Source organism: Nothoprocta perdicaria, unplaced genomic scaffold (genome assembly GCF_003342845.1).
Source record: "Nothoprocta perdicaria isolate Ctin4 unplaced genomic scaffold, notPer1 scaffold_177, whole genome shotgun sequence".
NCBI lineage: Eukaryota > Metazoa > Chordata > Aves > Tinamiformes > Tinamidae > Nothoprocta > Nothoprocta perdicaria.
The window spans coordinates 1,212,857-1,235,628 of NW_020454949.1; the positions used below are offsets into that span (position 1 = coordinate 1,212,857).

Here is a 22,772-nt window from a genome sequence, read left to right on the forward strand (position 1 = left end):
ACCATAGCAGCAGAGTGGTCGGAGAAGAACGGTGAGTTGGGAGCCCAAATACTAGGGTTATGGTGTACGGACTGAACAGATGAGTGTGAACGTGGTAGTTTTGCCTATGGGATGTGTGTGCACAGCTCCCCACTGCCTGTGAATATGTCTGGTCACCTGGGCTGACACATTGCTGGATTTTGAGCCCCAAACCAAGCCAAGCTCCTTCACTTTCCTCCCTCAGACTCCCAGTGGAGTCTCCCAGACTCGGGAGTGGAGGTGGGTTTCTGTTGCATATGGGAAGGTCAACTTAAAAGCATCCTTGTCTATTTGGACTTGTTTTCCCCATACCTTGCATGGAGTTTTGAGAGCTTCCCTGGCTGGTTTAATGGGAGCTATCACCTCTCCTAGGGCCTTCTCTTCTCCATCATAAAAATAAAGTGTAGTCAAACAGTTAAAAGGAAGCCAGCTTAGCTCTTAGGAAGTGACATTTCATTTCCATCTTAAAAGCATTCTTTGAAGGCATTAGCACAGTGGTTGGGAGCAGCCAGAACACAAGGAAGGCCGTTGCTTCCCACTAAACATCATCTGTTGCACGAGTCGGAGAGGTTGTTTCTGAAGACAAGCGTGGTTTGTGATAGCAAGGAGTGGAGAGTGCATTTGTAAAAGACTTTTCAGCCAAGCAGCCAGGAGAGAGATGAGTCAATGAGACTAAGGACGTCAGTCTGATTATTAGGCTCCAAGAAAACTGGGCAGTTCCTTTGGTCTCCATGTCCGGAGCAGAAGCCAGACGAAGTCCGACAGAATAGACAATTACAAGGTCAGTGCCCGGGTGAGCAGGCAGGACAAGGTCTGGTGGGAGTCTGGCCATCTCCTCACGTTTGTGCATAGAGGCATGGTGCCTATGGAGCTGTGCTAGCCCCCCGTGACTTACCAGGCTTGGCACAAGAGTGGCAATGTCTTGGTGCAGAGTTGAAAGAGAGAGCTAAGAGCAAGTGCAGAATGTGCAGCAAGCAAGGAAACTGGTTCTCCTCCTGAGTGGGAGCAACTGTGATCTGCATGCACCATATGGATGCTCTTCCATGTATCCAGAGAGCAGAAGAGTTATTTCTACTTCCAGAAGAAATGTGTGTGTCCTGCCCCTTTGATGTATTAGAGACATTGAAGAGTTGAAGACAAATAACCTTGGATTTTGAGGCTTCCGTTTTTTCTCTTGGTACTTGATGCATTCACTGGGATAACATCTGTTTTGGAGGTTTTAGTAGGATCAGTACAAGTTAGAGAGCTCGGTTTTGTTGGTCTGATTAAACATCTCGGCTCCAGGTGGGTGTGTAGAATGGCTCTGAAGCTGCTGAGAATGTGTGTGTGTGTGTGCAGAGGGCAGCAGTCGCATTTTTGGGGCATTAGTGTGTAGAAACTTGGATCAACCTTGAAGATACTAAGTCAGCCTGTGAGGCAGATCCTGGTCCCCAACAGGAGTCAGCAAATGCCACCAGTTCTGCTGTCCATGGCTTCTGATAGGTACAAGGTCCCTTGAGTTTCTGAGTTTTCATGATGTGGAGAGCCCCAGGTACTGCAGCTCCAGAGGTCCAGGGATCCCCAGAGGATGCTGGAGCCTCAGCTGCTGCTTTGTTCTGTGGAGGGACACGCTCTTTTCTTTCCATTTCCAGCCTGCCCATGACTCTGCCAACCAGGTCTTTAGACAACTTTTTTTCTTCAGCCTGTGCTTTCCTTCCTCCAGTTGGCCCCCAAAGCTGCAGGTTGAGCCCTGCATGGCCAAGGTCCCAACCACACTCAAGTGGAGCAAAGCACTGCCCAAGTCCATCCTTCTGCCCTAAGATCTGGGTGCTTCACCACGGTCCATGCGTGGGTGAGATATTCACCTCCATCTTTGTCCTGTGCTTGGGCTCTCATAACTTCACAGGACCCTCAGCTCTTGCCATCCTCTCCAGGGTATCATGGCAAACAGGATCCCTCTTGCCCTCTGAACAAATGGCCCCATCACATGAGTGACCTGGTCACCTTGATGGCAGTGGAGTAGCACTCCAGCCTGGTCCCTCTGAGCTCTGTATCTGGGTACTGTAGGTCTTCTACGTGCCTGTCACCCGTGTGGGTGCTTGAGCCCTGTCAGCAACAAACATCTTGTGGTGAGACCCAGCATAAATCTTGTAGGCAAACAGATTATTGGCTGTTTTGGAGGTTGACAGAATTCCTGTTTGAGAGCAGTCCTATCCAAAACACTTGGCTTCAAAATGAAAATGGAAGATGTTCACATTGCAGTCCATTTATTGGCCTTTATTGTGGGTTTTGTTTTGTTTTTGTTTTTGTTTATTGGCAGGAAGGGAGGAGTCTAGATTGGATGTCATTCAGGTGCAATCTGGAAGAGAGAAACGTGGTTGGAAGTGACGTGGGGCCGAACAAACGATTCTGTTTAGTTCTCCCCAAACGTATTTTGCTTGGAGATAGCCAAACTCAGACTAGATAGACATGGACCTGGTCAACCTGCTGTAGGTGACCCTGCTTGAGCAGAGTTGGTTGGACTAGATGATCTCCAGAGGTTGCTTCCAACCTCAAGTGTCCCATGATTCTTCCTGTTGAGGACAGGCAGTTGAGACCACTGTGGTTTCACATTGCGGGCTGATGTCTTGACTGTTGAGCCAAAGGCCTTTTCAACCCCACAGAGCAGGAGTTACTCCCCACCATCCATCCATCCATCATGCAGGGCCATGCACGGATGATCTTCAGTTTTGCTGAGTTTTCCTCCCCTTTCTTTCCTTCTGGTGGCAAAAATAAGAGCCAAGCCTTCTCTTTGCCAAGGTGCACGTGCCGTGATGCGAGTGCCAGCGTGCTGGCGTGTGGTAGAGCTGGAGCTTTCTGTACAAGTAGCAGTGGGACAGGGCGAGAGGACAACCGATGGATAATAGCAACGTGAAGGGCCTGGAGGCAACCGGAGGTTCCCGTCCACCTTGCAGCCCCGTTGCACTTGGAGGGGAGGACGCAGCTCCTCACCCTCACCTCCAAGGTCCCCTTCTTTGCACCCACACTCTGACCAGGACCCCATGAGATTTCCTGGGCCGAGGGGCACCTCTGGGACCCCGCTGGGCTGCAGCCCGGCATGCGCACGCTGCTTTCCTCGCGGGGCCGGGCAGCGCCGAGCCTGCGGCTGGCCGGCCGCGGAGCGGGCTCGCGCTCGCCGGGGCGCCTCGCGCTCACTCTCGTTTTCTCTCCCGCCGCAGAGCTCCTCCGCGTACCTCTCGGGGCTGTACGGAGCCTCCCCGGTTGGCGCCTTCCCACATCAGCACCCCGTAAGTGCCGCGGCCCCCGCGCCGCCAAGCTGCGCCCTGCCCCGCTCTCGCCTCCCGTTTTGCACCCTGCTCTTGCCCCGGGCTCTGCACGGCGCTTCCCGCTGGAGCTGCAGGCACCTCCCTGCCCCTTGCTCGTGCGCTTGGCTCTCAGCCCTGCAAGCACACGCTCACCTTGGTCTGTCTTGCAGCTGCAGGGGACCCGTTTCCCCTTCCCCTCTCCCCGGTGCATTTGCAGTCCTTCCCTTCTCTAGCTGCACAACGAGGGGGCTTTCTGTAGGGTGCAGCAGAGCAGCCCTCCTGGGCTCCTGGTGTGTGGTTCCTTGGAGCTCTCCATGCTGACAGGACTTGCTGCCCGCTACCTCTTTGCCAGCCTCCCCTCTCTCCCCCAGCTCAACCTCTGGGCAAGCTCTGCAGGCGGGCTGACATCCCTCTGGCATCAGCTTAGCAGCCAGACGTCGCACGCGAGGACTGCCGAGAGCTAGGTGAATGTTTCCTGGAGGAGACGCGTTGGGCAGGAGGCACGTGTGTGTGTGTGCAGAGGTCTGGGCTCTGCAGGCTGTAGAGCAGGAGAAGTGGCTCTGCGTCTCCTTCCCTTTGGCTTTGCATCTGACTCCCTTTCTCCTGCCCCTGGGCTCCCTTTCTCCTGCCCTCCCTTCTTCCTTCTGGAGCAAGCACATCTCATGTCTCCCCATCCCGTCCTCCTGCTCCGTGCCTCTCGAGGCCACCACCAGGCAGCTGCGCCGGACGGCGCTGGCCACGGTGGGAGAGCCCAGCTACCGGGTGGTGACAGGAAGGTGCTGGGCATGGGGGATGCAGTTGTCTGATGATGTGGACTCGTGGCTCTGGTGGGAAGCCTGGGCCTGGCAGAGCTCCTGCGCGTGGGCAAGTGGCCTGCGGGCCAGCAGAGAGCAGGGGCAGGAGAGCCTGGGACTGTGTGTTGTGACAGGGTCCAGGGCACATGTGTCCTGCAGCACAGCAGGTCCTGCAGCCCTCCCAGGGCTGGTGGAGGATTCTCTTATCCCAGCAGTTTTCTGAGTGAGGATGTGTGAGCCAGAGGAGCCCACAGAGCCCTGCCTGCTGGTCAGAGGAGAAGCACTATCCTTCCTAGTTGCCCCTCTGAAACATCTCACCCTTCCATGTGTCTCCCAGCTCCCGGAGCAGGAGGTTGTGAATCTGTTCATCCCGACGCAAGCGGTGGGGGCCATCATTGGGAAGAAGGGGCAACACATCAAACAGCTTGCGAGGTTTGCTGGAGCCTCCATCAAGGTAAGCAGAGCATCGGGTACTGCTTGGTCCTCAGGGTCTCCTCCATCTCCGTGCTGCTGGGGTATCCCAAACCACAGGCTCTTGCTGTTTCCCCCATCACCTCATTACTCAGCTCCTGGGGGTTGTGCCTCTGTTTCTGCTGCTGGGTGTGACAAAAGGGTTCCCCAAACAGTGGTAGCCTGGGGGTGCTTGTGCTGGGGACCTGCCACCTCCTCATCCCTGGCAAGCTGCAAGCTCCACAGTTCCCTGCCTGCTGGGAGGTGGCAAATGTGTCTCCCCACCCCGCAGGGCATCCAGGCTTTCTCCCCGTGTTGCCTCCAACAGGCACTTATAAACTCTCAGCAGGATGGAAATGGCTTGTTAAGGCTGGGCATGTGCCAAAGGTGACATTCAGCAGATTCACCCTTCCAGCTCTCCCGGATCCTTTAGGAAGAGAGTGATCTCGCAGAGGACAAAAATAGCTCAGCATGATGAGCTGGTGTCCACCAGACCATGTGCCCTTGCTGTCTGGTAGAGAGACAGCTCTGTTGTAGGGCGGTGACACTCCTCCAGATGCATAGCACAAGAAGCACGTTGCCAGAACATGCTGCTTGCTTAGTAGCTGCTAGGGGGACCATTCGCTTTGTCCCCATCGCCCCTGCCCTGCAACCCCATGGGTCTCCATGCGTGATGCTAAATTTGTGCTAGCTTTGTGAGCTGGACGTGTGCCTGCTCTCCTGGGGGTGCCTGCAGCCACCAGTCCATAGGAAGATGATGGAGCGCTCCATGATGCCCGGGTGCTGCTGGTTCTCAAGCCAGCTGTCTGCTCAGGTGCTGCTCCCAGGAGGGTGTCTGCGGGATCTAGCTCAAAACTCCTGGGGTGGACTGGTTGTGCCAAAGGCACTCATGCCCTGGCTTCTCCCATGGCTCACAGATTGCACCAGCAGAAGGTCCCGAGGCCAGTGAGCAGATGGTTGTCATCACGGGGCCACCCGAGGCCCAGTTCAAGGTGAGCTGGCTGCAGGACGTGGCTGGGGATGTGGGGTGGGTGAAAGGGGGACCAAAGACACCGTGGAGCAACCCCTCTTGCCGGAAGATGCAGCAGGCAGAGGCACTGGAGGAAGGCAGCAGTGCCTTTTCTGGGCACTGGTCTCACAGTGAGGACACCTGGGCCTGCAGGTATTTGTGGGTCCAGTGGCTGAGATACACAAGGGCTGGAGAGGGCACCAAAGCAGTGAGGCCACCTTGCTCGGTAGCTCCATCTGGGTGCTCCTGGTTAGGCAAGGAAAGGACCTTGCTCCACAGGTTCAACACGGCTGGAGGAGTGGGTTGGGTTTAGCATCCAGCTCCTCCATATAGTCCCACCAGGTCTACAAAGGAGCCCGGAGCTCTGTGTGCCCTCTCGCAGGTTGCATGGCCCAGGTGCTCCTCTCTACCTCTCACTGATCTTGCCTCATCCTCCCGCAGGCCCAGGGGCGGATATTTGGGAAGCTCAAAGAAGAAAACTTTTTTAACCCGAAAGAAGAGGTGAAGCTTGAAGCCCACATCAAGGTGCCTTCCTTTGCAGCCGGCCGCGTGATAGGCAAAGGTGGCAAAACGGTACGTTGGGGTGGGGCTGCAGAGAACCATGGCTCTCACTCACACACGCAGCTACAGTTGCAGGTTTTCTTTGAGGTGAAGGGCCACCAGAGCCATGCAGTTGTCCCTGCTATCTCCAAAGGGCACCTCAAGAAGGCTGAATACAGAGGCTTGTTTCCAGCAGCATTCAGACCGTGGTGCAGTCAGGTCCAGCGGTGACGGTGGCTCTTGCTGGGTGATGGTCCCTAGGGTGGGTCAGAATCAGACCCTCTGCAGCCAGTGATGGGAGCTGAGTGGGAGGGATTGCTGGTGCTGCCACTTGGCTAGGATGGGAAGACACCAAAAATGGGATTTTAGCCTTTGAAGAGCTGCACAAAAATGAGGGCTGTTTCTCTTGGTTCAGGTGAACGAACTGCAAAATTTAACCAGTGCAGAAGTCATTGTGCCACGAGACCAAACCCCAGATGAGAACGAGGAGGTCATCGTTAAAATCATTGGACATTTCTTTGCCAGCCAGGTAAGGTTTTGAAATATAATTTTTTAACACATATATACACATATATACTCCTTATTGATTGGATTCCTGGAAGGGAAACCTGTCAGTCTCGCCAGCTGACACCAAACATGTGAGTGTTCCTGTTTGCACATGAGGATCTCTGGTCTTGATGGGTCCCTCGCTTCCTGGAGGCGTGAGAGCTATTTCAGGAGCTCTCCCCAGGTGCATGGGCACTAAGCATGAGGGTAACATTAATCTAACTGAAAATAGGCCCCCGCAAGTGATCTTAAACACCCCACGTGGTGACATCCAGGGTGGGAACCATCTCTCCCACAAGCACATCCCAAGTACCTTGGGCTTGTAACCGAAATGCTGGTGCTGGTGAGGGTGTCCAGCTGACTAAGACCCATCTCTACCAGGGCTACCGTAGGTATATGATGGTGGAGGACGTGAATTCCACCTTAGTGCAGAACCCATAGCCTGCTCACCTACAAGCAACTGCTCAGATGGGACAGCATCACCCAAAAACGTTCACTCTTGGAAATGGTGCATGCAAAAATGATGCGTTGCAGGGTGTTTCTGTAGTGTAGTGGTTATCACGTTCGCCTCACACGCGAAAGGTCCCTGGTTCAAAACCAGGCAGAAACACATTTTCTATGGGCTGCTCAGCTTCACCTTTGACCCTGGAAAGGTGACGGAGCAGCTTGTCCTAGAGACCAGCTCTAGGCATGTCAAGGAAAAGAAAGTGACCAGGAGTGGGCAGCACAGAATCACCAAGGGGAAGTCCTGTTTAAACAACCTCATAACCTTCTCCGATGGGATGATGGGCTGGCTGGATGAGAGGAGAGTTATTTACCTTGACTTCTACAAGCCTTTTGACTGTCTCCCATAACATCCTCATGGGGAAGCTCAGAAGGCATGGGTTACATGTGTGGATAGTTTGCATCAGTGACTTGGATGAGCGGACAGTGCACCCTCAGCAAGTTTGGGGATGATGAGAAAAAAACAATAGGTGGAGTGGGTGGCACTCCAGAGGGCTGTGTTGCCATTCAGAGGAACCTGGACAGATTGGAGAGCTGGGCAGAGAGGAACTTCATGAGGTTCAACAAGGGCAAGGTCAGGGTCCTGCATCTGGGGAGGAGTAACCCCAGGCATCAGTACAGATTAGGTGTTCACCTGCTGGAGAGCAGCTCTGCGGAGAGGGACCTGGGAGTCCTGGTTTACAAGTTAACCATGAGTCAGCAGTGCCCTCGTGGCCAAGAAGGCCAGTGGGATCCTGTCCTGCATGAGGGGGATGTTGTCAGCGAGTCGAGGGAGGGGATCCTGCCCGTCTGCTCAGCTCTGGTGAGGCCGCACCTGGAGTATTGGGTGCGGTTGTGGGCTCTCCAGGACAAGAGGGACATGGAGCTTCTAGAGAGGGTCCAGGGCAGAGCAACGAAGAGGAGCAGGGGACTGCAACATCTATCTTATGAGGAAAGACTAAGCGAGCAGGACCTGTTTAGCCTGGAGACAAGATGATTGAGGAGGGGATCTTATCAACATGTAGAAATACCTGAGAGGAGGAGGAGAATGGGGCGAAAACTCTTCTCAGTCATGGGCAGTAGCAGGACACGGGGAAATGAGTACAAAGTGAAGCATAGGAAGTTTCATCTCCATGTGAAGAAGAGGTTCTTTCCTGGGAGAGTGACAGAGCCCTGGAAGAGGCTGCGAGGAAAGGTTGTGGAGGCTCCTTGCCTGGAGATTAACACCTGCCTGGCTGCGCCCCTGTGGCCTGTGCTGTAGGTGTCCCTACTTAAGCTGGGGGTTGGACTAGATAAACTCTAGAGGTCCCTTTGAGCCACAACCATTTTGTGCTTCTGTGAATACATGGATTGCAAGGGAAAGCTTGTAAATGAGGTTACCCACCCGCTTGTTGTGGTTCTAGCCTGTTTTACCTCCAAGAGTCCAGCGGCCAGAGCTGAAGGCCACCTGGTCACGGCCTTTCTTCTCACTGCTCTCGCTCTGCCCACAGACCGCGCAGCGCAAGATCAGGGAGATCGTTCAGCAGGTGAAGCAGCAGGAGCAGAAACATGCTCAGGGAGCCCCGGCCTCGCAGCACGGCAAGTGAGGCTCCCGGCGGGCCGGCCAGCAACCCCCGGTGAATGTACCCCTGCCCACGCCTGCCACGACGAGCCCGACAGCGGAGCAAACCAAAGACCCGTCCTGAGGCACGAAAGTCTGCCCGCGGCCGGGGAGGGGGCCCTGTGGAGCGCGGACGGACGGACGGACGGTGACGGGTTCCCACCTCGGCCCCACTGAAGATGCCGCGGCCCCGGAGCGCCGCACCCCTGGGCAACGCGCCCCAGCGCCCTATCCAGTACCGACGCTATCCCTTGAGTTGGACTAACATAGGCAGAGATTCTTTGAAATTTTGGGTTTTTTTTTGTGTTTTTTTTTTCTCTCACCCTACAATCAACCCCTTGATGACTCTTTTTTTGCAGCCTGCTCTTAGTACCCATGTGGCCATTACTTAGAAGAGAAGACTCTCCAGCATGGGGAGCTGCAGGGCCCCGTGCAGCAGGCACAGCAGTGTCAATGTATTTTAGAATTAATGCATCAATAACTAAACCAACGCTAATTTCCTTTTTCAGTTTTCTTTTTGTAATTTCAAAGCGGGGGACAGTTGGAATTTTGGGTGAGGAGGTGGGCTTTCTTTAGGAAAATAAGAAACAGGCTTTTCTAGGCTTTTAAGGAAGGACACTGGTCTCTCGGTTCTCTGATGCAAAGTACAGCAGAGATTCGGGATTGCCAGGAGGGAAAAGAAAAACAAATGTGGAAAAAAAAAAAAAAAAGGCAATTCAAGGGCTTTGAAAGGGGAACAGCCATCGTGCACAATGGGGATTGCCTGTCTAAGCCAACCAAAGGGATACCGTCTTTTTTTTCCAGAGGATTCTCTCTCTCTCTCTCTTGCCCTGGGCCTTTTCCTCTTAGCTTTGCTGAGTCCCACCTGGGTTGTGCATCAGTCTGCCCTGCTCTGTCTGTCTGTCTTGCCTTTGCCACCAGACAACGCAGCGCTCTCGCTCCCCGCCACCAGCAGGGCCACCCGACCACAGCTGCTCGGGGTAGCGCTGGCCCGAACCCATGGTACTGAAGCCAGCAGTTCTTTTTCTTGCAAGAAAAAGAAAATACCCAGCAAACACACCCCAAACAGCTCTCTAATAATGATGATGGTGTCCTTGCCTCCACCCAAACCAGGTAAGTGGGAGAGCCCCCGCCTTGCATGGCAAAAGGGCCACCACTACAGCCTTGAGTTGGGGAAAAGATCCCTTTATTTTTTTAACATTGGAGGGAGAGAAGGGGCAAGAACTGAGTTATAGAGGTTGCTGGCCCAGGGCTTGAAAAAAAGAAGAAAAAAATAACTTAAAAAAAATAATAGCCTCCCCCACAGATGTATACACATACACACAAAAAAAGATTAAAAAAAAAAACTACCTCAGGTTTTCGTACCTCAGCACCTTGCGCTTGTGTTTCCCTTTTAGAGATTTTGTATGCCTTGTAAAACTGATAGTTGAAGCATTTTTCTTTTTTTATTATTTTTTTAATAAAAAAATGAGTTGGAAAATGAAAAATAAAAACTCTAGAGCAAGTCAGCTGCGAGGCGGGAGAAGGAAACTAGCCCACCGTGTCCCAGAGCTCTTCTGTAGTCTCCTCTTGCTAGCTGAGAGCCAGTGGCCATTCCTTCGGAGAAAGCTTGAGAAGTGGTTTTAAGATAAAAAGACAAAAAAAAAAAGAAAATGAGAAAAAGAAAAAAAAAAAAAAGAAAAAAGACCAACAACAAGAGTGGGAAAAAGTGTACAAATAACTCAACCCAAGCGGTGGACCAGCAGGGCACCGCGCGAGGAGCCTTTGCCTGGGTAGGGTGATTGTTCTCTGGTGTTGGGATCACACACTGCGACACCAGGTTTTTCTTTCTCTACAACCAGTGTTCTGTGAAAAAATAAAACAAAAACACCACCACCAAGAAGAAAAAATAAAAATAAAAAAAGAAATATATTCAGCTAACCTGAGGCTGTGTTTGCTCTCCGTTCTTTTCGCTCATGTTCTTTGCAGTGGGGCGGGAATGGGTCCTGGGCTGCGTGACAGCACAGGGTGGCCATCCAGCTCCCGCTGTCTCCATCATGGTCACTGGCTGGGGAGGGGGTGTCTGCCCTGCTTGGACCACCACGATGATGGGGGCTTGGAGACAGGGGCTGGGTTTTGGGCCATTTCTTGAGGAGCACCCACATGCTGACACCCCCCCACACAGTCTCAGTGCCTTGGAGGAGCCAGATGCAGCCGCTGGGCAGTGCGGGGAGCTGCTGGGGAGCTTCCACCACCCTTCCCTTCTCCTGGAAGGGATGTTTATGGTATCTCCATCTCCAGTGAAGCAGTGCTGGGTCCAAGTCTTCCCTAGCCCAGCCTAACCTGGCTTCAAAACACACTCCGGCTCCCGTCAGAGCTTTCAGGCTGTCCAGAGGAGGTGGGTGGTGGTTATGGCAGTGCCCTGAGCACATTTGACACCTCCTTGGAGATGCTGCCACCGTTAAGCTGCCTCATTTTGCACTGAGCTAGCCACCATGGCCAGCAAAGGCAAACTGCCAGCATGGCACTTCTGCATTTATTAATGGAGATCACTAACGGGGATCCCAAAGCCTCCCTAGCCACTCCAATAGCTTGGCCTCTGACTAACCAGGAGCTGGGCTTAGCAGCAGAGAGGAGCCCACCACCTCCACAGGCTGATGGTGTTAGAAGGGCCGATGCCAACGAGAGAAGGGGAACAAAACCAAGGCCCTGAACATAATGCAGTGATTCACTCCTGTCGCGGGTGACTCAGCCCTGGGGCGGCTCGTGCTCACCAGGGCTTTAATGATTTCTGCTTGACCCACATTCGCCTGCTCCTTCCTGTGAGTAAGGCAGCCATCACCCCGCGGCAGGAAAAGGGCAAACCAGGACGAAGAGCCCATCTCCGTGCCCACGAAGGCAGCCAGGGACCACAGGATTAGTCACCCTGCGTCACAGGCCGGCGTGTGCTCCCAAGCCAGCACAAAGGGAAGGGGCAGCAATGAGCTCCAATAGCCCCTTTGCTGGCTACAATGAGCAGAGAGGGACTGAGACGCAGCCAAGCGTGTTGAAGGCAGTAAGACATGGCCAGGGCTGCAATTTTAACCATGTGACATGGAAGCTATGACCAAAAACCCACCATCCTTCACCAGATCTGAGAAGCTCTTCAGCACCAGTCAGGTGAATGCATCAGACACCCCTTCCACCTTATGTTACAGAAAGGGGAGAGCACAGGCACAGGGCTGCTGTGTCTATACAAACATTACTTAGTTTGCTAAACTAACCTCTGTCCGAGGAGAGCCGAGCAGGTAGAACTCATGCAAGCACTTCACAGGGCAAGACCTAGGGAGGCCATGCCTACAGGAGAGGAGGATTAAGCAGCTGCAAGGAGCAGCACATTCTTGCAACCCCAAAGTGTGTGGTAGGACACAGGTTAAAACCCTCTGCATCTGTACCAGAACCTGGTACTACATCTTATTCCACTGCCCCAGAGCAACACTGCTCTTTAATATACTCTGTGAAGACTACTGAGCACACCCCCTTCTCTGATCATAGAGAGGGCAGTTTATCTCATGGAGAAGCCTACTGAGTTATCCCAAAATAAGATCTGTTCTTCAGCCCTGTACTTAGATATTGCCTGTATTAAGCTTCAAACTTCATTTCTTTACTGAATGACATTCCAATGGGGATGTTGGGATTGTGTGACAGATGCTTAGATGCTTTTGTGCTCCACTATTCATCCTGGCTCGTTGTCTTCACTGCGGATAAGTGAGCTAGAAATCACTCTGCAAATGCAAACCTCTTCACTCATACAGAAAAAAATCACTTCAGTACAGGTAGAGTTTTTCCAATAAGTCTCTTTATATAAGTTACATATTTATTTTAACAAAGAAAACAAATAAATACTTCTCTCTTCACATTAGATAACTCCATGGAGACGCAAAAAAAACAAAAAAACCCACAAACCCCAACGACAAGGGGCTTCACTATGGATTTGTTACAAATCGAAGACTAAATGCTTTCTTCTTATGGTCATCACAAATCCAGTTTTAGGAATCAAGTAGATCGTAGATATTCCAGAAACAGAAGAAAACTCTCCTTGAAGAAACAGCACATTGTCCTTATGGAGACTAGTTTTGGTACCAGAATCGTTACCGTCACAAATAAAAGTCCTGCTTGTCTGTAATCTGGCCCACGTGTGCTGCGAGGCATGAGCAGAGCTTCAAGGTATAGCAGCTGTTCTTAACCATTCCTTGGGAAACAGCACAGCAAACTGTCTCGCACTTAGGGTGCATTAGCTAATTTCAAAGAGAGTTACTGTCTCCAAAAAAAAAAAAAAAAACCACTACTTTATAGCCTAAAGAGGAAAATTTGTGTGCCTGTTGCCTTTTGAAATAAGGCATTAGAAAAATAATTAAAATGAGTTAGTCACCACATGGTGATCACAGTGTTACTCTAATAGTGCACGTGTCACAGCAGCTGCCGATGGATTATTTCCCACACCATCTTCCTGCGGAAGTAAGGCATGTTATTCTGAAAAGAAAAAGAAGAAATCATTAAATAGAAAGTCACATTTGAGAGAGGCAGAAATACATATAGGCATCCAGCTTAAACTCCGTCACATGAAGGAATTATATTTTATGAATGGTCAACATCTGCCACTTCGGGCTTACCCCACTCCCCTACTAACTGTTTTTACGTTTAAAAAGAAGCCCCTAAGACTTCAGAGTTAGCAGCTACACAACTTGCCCAGCTTTCAATTGTGTGAGAAATCTAACAAATATATATTTATTTTAAATGAGCTTCACTCACCTGTGTGAAAGTGATAGGTTTATCTCTGGAGATATAATCTGCATATTTGCACATAAAAACCCCACAGTCGCTTCCATTAAGTTGCTGGGGAATTTCCTAATTAAAAAAAGAAAAAAGGAATAAGGTGACTTTTCCTCTGTCCTGTTTTTCCAGTTGAGTCTTTAGATAGTAGATCTAACAGTGAAAGATAGTTAAGAGACATCAACCTTTTGGCTTTGTTGCACACCACAGAAGCATTAAAGGCCCAAATGCAAAACTGTTTTTAGGAGCTTACACCCTCCAATCAACTAAACAGACTCTTAAACGTGACTTACAAACCTGGGACAAAAATCAGATTCAGCTGATGTTGTAGGGGATGCTTTTTTTTTTTTTTTTAAGTCTATAACTAGTTAAAAAAGTTTTCACTCTGCAAGGAGAGGTGCTGCTTAAGTACCTCTTAAATATCTTAGAGTTATTAGTATATCAAGACCTTCATGATGAGCAGTTATAGCTCACATTTCAAATCATAGTGCTCACATACATGCGACTCCATGCTGCGAAGATTCCACTCTGAAAAAGACAACTCCAGATTTCTTTTTTCCTTGCTTTCTTCTTGCAGATATTGGCTGTTTGAAAGAGAAACTACGATCAGCCTTCATATCCATATGAACAACAAAAAAGAGCTGCAGAAGGATCAAAGAATACTGAATGGCCACAGAGCAAAGTGTCAGAGGATATTCAGCTGAAGGCATTTGGAAGAAAAAAACTAGAATTTTAACTTTATGCGTAGTGACAGGCTGTACACTTCCCTTACATTCCTCCCCTCCTGCCAACAGCTCAGCTTTCTGGACTGCTAACAATGTTAATTATCTGTGCCACAGGCTTATTGTACTTTTGGTAGCGAAGCTCTGGCTGTGAATATTTTGTGAAGTTGGCAGAACGCAGGCACGGAAGGGACAACGCAACAGTGGGTAAGTAATCGATGGCAAAACTCGTGTGCAACTTGCAGCGAGCGAAAGAGAAGGATTTCAAGTTCTCTGGTTTGTATCTACGAGAAAAGGGAGAACATCTAGTCATGTGTTAAGGGGAGAAATCGGAAAAAAAAACACCACAAGAAACCTACACACAAGCAAGAAACTTTTGATGGTTGAAGCAGTTACTTACAATAAAGTTCCACAAATCTTGTCACCCTTTTGTCCCATCGAGTCGAAGTATCTGATGCTCTTCCTCCTGACATCTATAACCTGTTGGAAGAACATGATTAAGTTGGTTAGACCCAGCACGAGCTTCTGCTAAGAGACATTTCTTGCTTGTTTTTCTTTTCCCCTCCACATCCAATTCAAGAGAAAAGCCAGTTTGACTCACCACTAGTGCCCAGTGCACTCTTAAGTGAATGGGCACTAAGATGAGGTCCTGCTTGAACAGATCCATGCCTCTGGTCCATCGTCTTACTGCTTTGTAGCCCCCAGCAACAAGCTTGGGATAGAAGAAAGTGCTAAAAGCGTAAAGCGCTGGATATCCTTCTTGCCTATTTCTTTCCATCAGCAGATTCATGTAGAAATTAATGATCTGTGTATCAAGAGCAAGCATTACATGAGAATTAAGACACTGGATCACCAAAACAAACGTACAGCAACACTTATCTGCTGGCCACCACTGAGAATGCAGCTGTTAAACCTCCAGTCTCAGCTTTCAGCTTTTGCCCCAAGAACACAGCACTTAGTTTTGCAGTTTCATATAAACACCTGTAGCCCATTCCAACTAACCTAGCTATGGATTTGATTAAATTCTGAAAGCTATGCAATAGAAGAAATAAAAGTGCTTCTTCCAGCAGTCTTTCATAAAGGCCTTAAAAAACAAACCCCCAGACCCCGACAAGTTTTACCTCATCATTTAGCCACTGAAGGTTCCTTAGTGTGTGGATGTCCTCACGGGTGACCTTCAGCTTGAAGGCACTGCTTATGACTTCCTCAGGATTGCCTTCATCAAAAGCAGCAATAATTTCTCTCTCCATGGGCTGAAATAGAAATTGGAAATAGCTCAAAAAGGTTCTGGGCACGCTACTCCAAAATACAAGAAACAAATACAGCAAATGTCTTCTCCCACATAAAGCTGATGCCCTCCCAGTACTACTGTACCTCTGTGAGCACAAAAAGACTTTCTGCTCTTCTTTCTGAGCTTGGGACTTTCTTCTCTTCCACATCAAGAGTGGATGACTTTCTGGATGAAACAGGAGCCAGATGTAGTTTAAACGACACTTCATCCGAGATTTCTGAGCGAAGTTGTCTCTGTTGGACAAAAGGACATGAAGGTAACAAACAGATACAGATTTGTTTGGCTTGAGAATAATGCAACAAGGTCTTACTCCCGCATAAAAATAGAAGGATATTTTGTATGTGCATCCAAACAGCAAACTCCAGTTTTATTAGTACTGCCACTGAAGCTACATTTAAAATCTAGAGCCAAAATAGTTCAGAAATAGGTTTCCTGCTGCCATTTTTTTTTGTGAAAACACAACTCAACTGAACAACCCTCCCCACTTCCCTGGGAAAAACAAACTAAAATAAAATAATAATAAAAAAAATCACTGGATAAGTACTTAACTCTATCCTTACATGTGCTGCTGAGTGAGTGCAGAATTGTGTGATCAAAGTTACCCAATCAGTAATTTATCACTGATAAAATATAAGCAAGACAGGCTTACCCCTTCACTGGCCTGCTTCACTAGTCTTCTGTGTTCATGGGAGCTCTCTGCTGGTGGGTAATACCTGGAGGAAGGAAAGAAGGAAAGAAAGGAGTCATTTCCAGGGTCACTGCATTTAATTCCGCAGAACCCATCTTCTCGTGAAGAAACAATTTTGGTGGAGCTGCATCTCGCTAGAAGCTCTGGTACACACGTAAAGAGGAGACATCATCTCAACTGTCAGCACTACTCTCTTGGAGCAGCCCAAGTGGGAAATAAGGGTGAGCTGGGAGTCTTTCCTACTTCCTCCCATCAACACACACAAGATTCCTTTTGTTTCTCTACCAGTTTCATTACTTGAAAAACAAGGAAGCAACCAACACCTCTTCTATAACATGTTTTGGGATGTGCTGGTGAGAAATGCTGCCAGCTAAGCTTTAAAATGCAGTGTGTAACAAATATTGCAACTGTACTAGCATCCAAATATTTCAGCTTACTGAAGACCAGCACATTCAGTTAAAAAAGGGCAGCTAAAAGGTGTTTACTTGCCTACTCCTAGGCTAGTCAAGAGTGACTATCCCCATTTGGAGAGGATTAGCATTAGAATAATGCAGACTCTGAACAGCAAGCAAATACATAGACATTAAAGCTGTCCATTTGGAGGTATCTTTTCCTCCAAAAAACAAACATTTGCATTTCAAAGACTTCCCCTTTTCCAGGGGAAGACTTGCAGCAGACTCAGGGTATCCCACACTCATTGTTTTTTAAAGACATTCAATCCAGCACAGCAAGAGCCTTGGCAAATGACTTCAGTTAGGAGCTAAACCATGCTTAAAGCTAAATTCTGCTTAGGACACAGCAGCTTCAAAGCAAAAGGAGTAAAAAGCCAACTTGTTAATGGTTGGGACACCCTCAAGGGATGAAGATGGCCACATTCCCTGCAACTGCAAGGACAGCTTGGCAATGCCACCACTTTCATCCTCTGCTGACTGTATAGAAGAGGACTTTGTACCTGATCGTGTCATTTTTCTGGGACAACTGTGGGCCGTGAGCATCAGCACGTTTCATACCTGCACAGAAACACGGTAAAGCATTAGCAGAGAAACAAAAAGATCATTTGCAACTGCAAGATGTACGTGGCTCTCAGTTTATGGGTGATTGCACAAAAAAAAATCTGATAATGACTGGAGGTTAGAAAGTTTGAACCCCAACAACACCCCTCTTGAATATCACGTGCATATTTATGGCAATTGAAGCACGAAATGTACTAAGTTTTGAAGCCTAGATGAGACACTTGACCAAGTTAGTTATGAACCTATTAGTTATGGTAAAGATATATAAAGAAAACTTGATAAAAATGGTATTGTGCCAATCCAGAAAAGCTGCAATCAGCTTGTTTGCTTTTGAAGCTGCTATCATGAAAGCAGTCAAGCACAGCATTAAAAAGGGATTAAAGAACCACGTATAATCCAATTTTTAAGTTAAATAAAAGTCATCTAGGAGTGTACAGCTAATTTATCATACTCTACTACTGCAGACAGCCTGATCCTAAACAGTTTATTGGTGTATGTGTGGGGGTGTGTGTGTCAAGTTATGTCTACACCATCATTAACACAGCCAACAGCTCTCAGGTTTAACTTTAACACACCTTTTCACTCCAACAAAAGCTTTACAAAGCCCCTTCATCTAGTAACCATGTTTTCTTCCTTTCCTTCCAGAGTTTCTTTTGTTCAAAGAATTGACATGAGCTACACTGGAATGAATGCTTTAACCCATCTGGGGTTCCTTATAAAGAGATGCAGCTTGAAAATACAGCAGTACCAACAAATCTTTTTAATACAGACTGCATCTTCAAGACTTAAGGGAACACCTTGTTTGTTTAATGCTACCTGTAAAATGGAACAGACATGAACAGAGATACTCACTGGTTTTTAGTGTCATACGTTGGTAGTGGTCTTCACTTCGTCTTTGTTCTCCCAAATGACCTGGAATCACCCCGGGTTCCTTGGAGTAGGCTTGAGCACTTTGATGCAGCAAGAAACACAGGAGAAATTCATATATATATATATATATATATATATATATATATATATATATATATATATATATATATATATGAGTGAGGCATTTATTTTTTTCTTTTTTAAGGCATCTCCCACACTGGTTTCATCACAAAATGCAAAAAGTTTTCTATTAATAGTTGGGCAGTTTACACTCAAAAGCCTGACTGCTTTCTAATCACACATACTGGAGATATAAGGAGTCAATTTTTCTATGTGCAAAATTTTGAGAGAGACGAGTAAGTCACAAAATTTGCTTCTTTTACTTCTCCACAAGCACCTTAAATTCTTGTTTTAAACTGCCATAGTTAATTCAGTGCAATAGCCTGACACTGTGACAGCTATAAGATACCTTCATACTTATAACTGGTATATAAGAATCAAAAGTACCCACAAGATGCCTTTATGCTTGCTCTAAGCTCTGGGATTCTATACACAGGGCTGCACACTACAAAGAGACCTTTTAGTTGGTACTACAACCACTGCCAGATTTTTTTTATACTCTACAATCACCGTCACAGATATTTATACTAGAAGTTATGTTACTAGGAAATATTTTTTAATGCAGATATAAAGAGCATCAACTTTCCTTCCTGTTCCCATGTACAAAAGCTATAAACTTGCTACCAAAATTTAGTGTTTTTTTTTCTGGACACTAATTACCTGTAGAAGCTTGTAGACTGAGAAGCAGGGCAGCTTCTAGGATACTTCTCCTTTACTAGCTTCAAGAGTTGTTTGTATTTCTCCTTTTCACCTCGTCGGACATCCTAGCAGAGGGGGAGAAAACAAACACACACACGTTATAACCACTGTCTATGAAGCAACACAATACTATAAGTTTGGTGCAAATTGCACAAGTGTTTCCAGAACCCTGGAAAAGTGTTCAGATTTATTCCAGCAGGAATTCCCACACCCTCAAGCTCACCTCTTCGGCAGCACAGGAAGGCCTCCCCATCTTGCCAGATTCCGAGGATGTGGATTCCGGCATAACGTGCTCCCTGATGGGTGGCCTCAGGGTTAAGGCATCTTCTACAGTCGGTTTGATGTGGTGCTTGCCATGCCTGCTCATGTGAAATACATCAACAGCATAAGAAATAACGTTCAAGCGAGCACCTCCTGATTCAAGTGGCACCAGCAACCTCTTTGTAAAGCACCTCCAAACAATAAGGAGAAACAAAGGCAAACTTAAGACTACCCCTTTTATAAACTCAAGAACTACACTATGCTCAGCATCACGTGCTCAGCAGCAACTTATTTTTTCCTATCACGTTGTTTACGAGCTTCTGACAAGCTCCCCTGGTCTCGATATCCTGAAGTTCCACACTTCCAACTACCACAGAGCACTAATCTGGATTTAAATAAAAAAAAGCTTAAACTTTGTTGGAAATAAAAGTAGCTGAAGACCACACTGTATTATTGTGGCTTCAAAGAGTTCCAGAATACACTGGAAAAGCTAGGTGCACAGACACAATTTTCATGGATCATGCAGGAAGCTCAAGAACAAAGGTGAAAGCTTTTGGAGAAGTTAAAGAAAACCAGGGGATTCTTACCTCAAGCAAGGGATTGTCTTATGCGAACGGGACAATGCTTCTTGATTCAGGTGAGCACTGGATCCACAAGGCATTTTGTCTATGAAAAAGGGCACCAGTAAATACAAGAGGAAACTAAGGTTTTGAGTTTACCGTGAAGAATTTTACCAAAAATAAATTCTTTTCATTTTCTCTGCTATATCATAATACTATTTGCACTAGGCTACTATGTTTAGTTTCAGGTTTTTTTTATGCTGGCAATTAGAGAAACTTGTGCACACACAATACTGTCAGCCTAAATTTGGAATTCAAAAAAAAATGATAAAAAGATTATCAAAATCTACCAAAATCCACTATCTAAACTTAACATACAGAATATTTTACTTCAGGCCAAGCCAGCATATGAGAACTGTAGGACTCCATCTGAAGCCTTGCACTTAAAACTGAGATGACAAAACAATTACTTGGCCCAAAATCGGAGTAAAATAAGAATGCAGAAAACCGACTTTATCTGAAAGCACTAAATTTTACCTGCTGTTGTTTTTACCCATGTTAGCACTGCAAAAATCAGGATATGAACATCAGGGCAGTTTCACACAGCCCATGAGGTAACGTGAAAAAGCAACGAGTGAAGAACTTGTCGCCAGCCTTACCGACTTGCAGCATTTCTATATCCTCCTCACAATCTGCGGGTCTACGAGACAATCGGTCAGCAGCAGTGAGCGGAGTCTTGAGTAAAAACAAACAAAAAGTCACCATGCGAGTACAACGTGAATGCCAGTCCAAAGAAACACATAATCCTCCTGAAATTTAATCCAACTCTCGTGATACAGGGACTAGAGCTTACTGCTTCAGAAGCCAGCCCACAAGAGCAACCTTGTATAAGGTCAGTATCACAACGACCTGTTTTTAAAGTGCTCGCTAACCTCTTGTGCAGGTTCTGCACTTGGTCCTGCATTGCTGACCGGAGCCCTCCTGCGCTTATTTGCTGCCCTGGCTGGAAGTGTCCCCAGGGCAGAAGCCTCTTCAAATCTCTCTTTACCCTTACAGTTGCGATAACCTAGAAAAACAAGACCATACACAAACATAATTTAAAAGGGCATTATAGCTTTAACGTAAACAAAAATTCACCTCCAAACACGAGTTAGAGGAAAAGTTCATTTGTAAACATTAATAAGCCAAGACTGTTGAACACAGGATTGCATTAGAGATTAATTGATAGGACACAACAGCACTGGCTTGAGGGTAAGCACGTGAGGGAATCGATGGTGCCACGTTCCTAGAAGCAGACTGAGTCTCATTAGCAACACTTAGAAATATCGCTGAGACTCGGGGGTGGTTGTGCTGCCAAAAGGAGGAGCGAGACATCAGTTTGGTATATTTTTAATGGCTTTACAGGTGTGAAAAAGTGTCTTCCATTTTCAATCCAGATCTATTTTCCTTGACCTTTCCAGCTGGCTACAATCAGAAACATCGTTATTTTTGCTTGCCTGCCCTCAATTTAAAGTAAATTTGTTTAATATCCCAGATTCAAAACGGAGATGCAGCCTCAGGCTCCTGCTGCAGAGATGGTCACAAGGAGAAAGGAAGGGCTTGGAAAGCCACTTTGAATAATGGTGATTATGTGCAAAAAGCCAAAGTCTTCCAACGTGCATAAAGCCTAAGGGGGAAAAAAGTGTATTAATTATTTCTATAGTGCAAAATACCTGATTTGGGCTTTTTGGCTTGAGCCTGCTCAGGATCTTCCTGAGGTGACTGAACGCTGAGGAAACAACAGGCAGAACAGAGCGTCACAATGAGCTTCTATGAGACTGAGCTGCCCTCACAGGGCCCAAATTTCCCAGAGTAGCTTCCATGTCCCAATGTTTTCCCCTGCAGCACCTCTGGGATTGTGTCAGGGACAGGTACGTGAAGGTTTCTTCTGCCACCACGGCAGCATCTCTCGTCAACAGACCACACTGCTTTCTCAGGCAACAGACCACTCACTTCTCCCCCGACGCATGTTTGACCTCCTTCTCACATTTATTTTATTAATGTCTCCTTATATCATCTTTTTTTTTAAGCTAGGAACACAGATACTACTGAGTTTAAGGTGTAAAGTTTGCCCCCAGGAAAGGGGCATGCTAAAGAGCCCCAGCCAACTCATCACATGAGATGTGATATCACTCCATTATGTAAGCTGCAAAATGGGAAAAGCTTAAGAAGAAGAAAATAATTCCTTTTAAACCGCTATGCCCCAAACACAGCCGGCGCCATCGCTACCTTCCTTTGGTATCGGGCACGCACGCATACCAGTATCTTTAACTGCAGCATCTGTGCAACGCAGGCTCTGTTTGCTACTGATGCACTAACAAAACCGGGCAGAAAACACGTGGCCGCTCTGCGCTTTAGTTTTGAGCCTGGGAAGGGATTTTTCCTAGTTTCCCCCACCTCAACTTTAACAACTGCCACCTGCCCCAGCCAACAACATCTTTTTGCCTTAAAATTCCCAGGGAAGGCTCACAAAGGCCACCTGACAACATCTTAGTATATCCTGCTGTTCCAGCGCACCCTCTAGCTTAAAGGGAACTAAAGGCCCTGCTTGGCAGCAGCAGGACAGCTCCTGCAGTCACCTATGCCGCTTCCTGCTGCGCTTCATCCTAGCGGCCCGGCGCTGCCGCTCGAGGCCGGGCTCCCCGCGCCCACCGAGGCGGGTTTCCCGCGGGGATGTCGCTCCCGCGGGGCGGCGGGGAGCTCCGCGCCCCGAGAGGCGCCGCACGGAGCCAAAGGCTCCCCGCGGAGGAGGCGGCCGTGCCGGGACCCGCGGGGCAGCAGCCGCCGAGAGGCCGAAGGCTGCGAGACGCCGGGGCAGAGCGGCGGCAACGCGCTCTCCAGGGAAACAGAACCCTGCGTGTTTGCCGCTCTGCCCGGGCAACGAACCGCCGGGCAACGAACCCCGCGGCCGAACCGCCGCGGCCGAGCCCCGGGGGCCGAGCCCCGGGAGCCGAGCCCCGGGAGCCGCGCCGCCCCCCCCTGCGGCGCGGGCCG

The 22,772-nt window shown here is 48.3% G+C and overlaps 2 protein-coding genes and 1 non-coding gene across 3 annotated transcripts in view; 2 read left to right on the forward strand and 1 right to left on the reverse strand.

The window, feature by feature from the left end:
* Positions 1 to 8,795, forward strand: part of IGF2BP2 (insulin like growth factor 2 mRNA binding protein 2) — a gene marked incomplete at its 5' end in the record, with an annotated part of 41,162 nt that extends 32,367 nt beyond the window's left edge. The window contains 6 exons of the mRNA XM_026036378.1: positions 3,216 to 3,284; positions 4,434 to 4,550; positions 5,464 to 5,538; positions 5,997 to 6,128; positions 6,511 to 6,624; positions 8,615 to 8,795. Coding sequence (XP_025892163.1) covers positions 3,216 to 3,284; positions 4,434 to 4,550; positions 5,464 to 5,538; positions 5,997 to 6,128; positions 6,511 to 6,624; positions 8,615 to 8,710 — 603 coding nt within the window. The remainder of the gene's footprint in view (positions 1 to 3,215; positions 3,285 to 4,433; positions 4,551 to 5,463; positions 5,539 to 5,996; positions 6,129 to 6,510; positions 6,625 to 8,614) is intronic.
* TRNAV-CAC lies at positions 7,179 to 7,251 on the forward strand. The gene has a single exon. It is a non-coding gene; the product is annotated as a tRNA-Val (tRNA).
* A 3,831-nt stretch (positions 8,796 to 12,626) lies between the features above and the next one.
* On the reverse strand, positions 12,627 to 21,662 carry SENP2 (SUMO specific peptidase 2). Its single transcript, XM_026036429.1, has 16 exons — positions 21,452 to 21,662; positions 20,672 to 20,805; positions 20,399 to 20,474; positions 19,767 to 19,845; positions 19,142 to 19,277; positions 18,880 to 18,983; positions 18,082 to 18,179; positions 17,169 to 17,226; positions 16,178 to 16,241; positions 15,612 to 15,761; positions 15,359 to 15,490; positions 14,839 to 15,042; positions 14,638 to 14,717; positions 14,015 to 14,099; positions 13,495 to 13,590; positions 12,627 to 13,215 (listed from the first exon to the last, which is right to left on the reverse strand). Exons 3-16 carry the CDS (start codon positions 20,409 to 20,411, stop codon positions 13,153 to 13,155), a joined length of 1,362 nt encoding a protein of 453 aa, XP_025892214.1. The 5' UTR covers positions 20,412 to 20,474; positions 20,672 to 20,805; positions 21,452 to 21,662; the 3' UTR covers positions 12,627 to 13,152.
* Positions 21,663 to 22,772: the final 1,110 nt, after the last annotated feature.

Coding starts and splice junctions, on each gene's coding strand:
- SENP2 (XM_026036429.1), bottom strand. Junction 15,762..16,177: donor TGAAGCAGGCCAGTGAAGGG/GTAAGCCTGTCT, acceptor TTTGTCCAACAG/AGACAACTTCGCTCAGAAAT. Junction 14,718..14,838: donor GAGTGCACTGGGCACTAGTG/GTGAGTCAAACT, acceptor TTCTTCCAACAG/GTTATAGATGTCAGGAGGAA.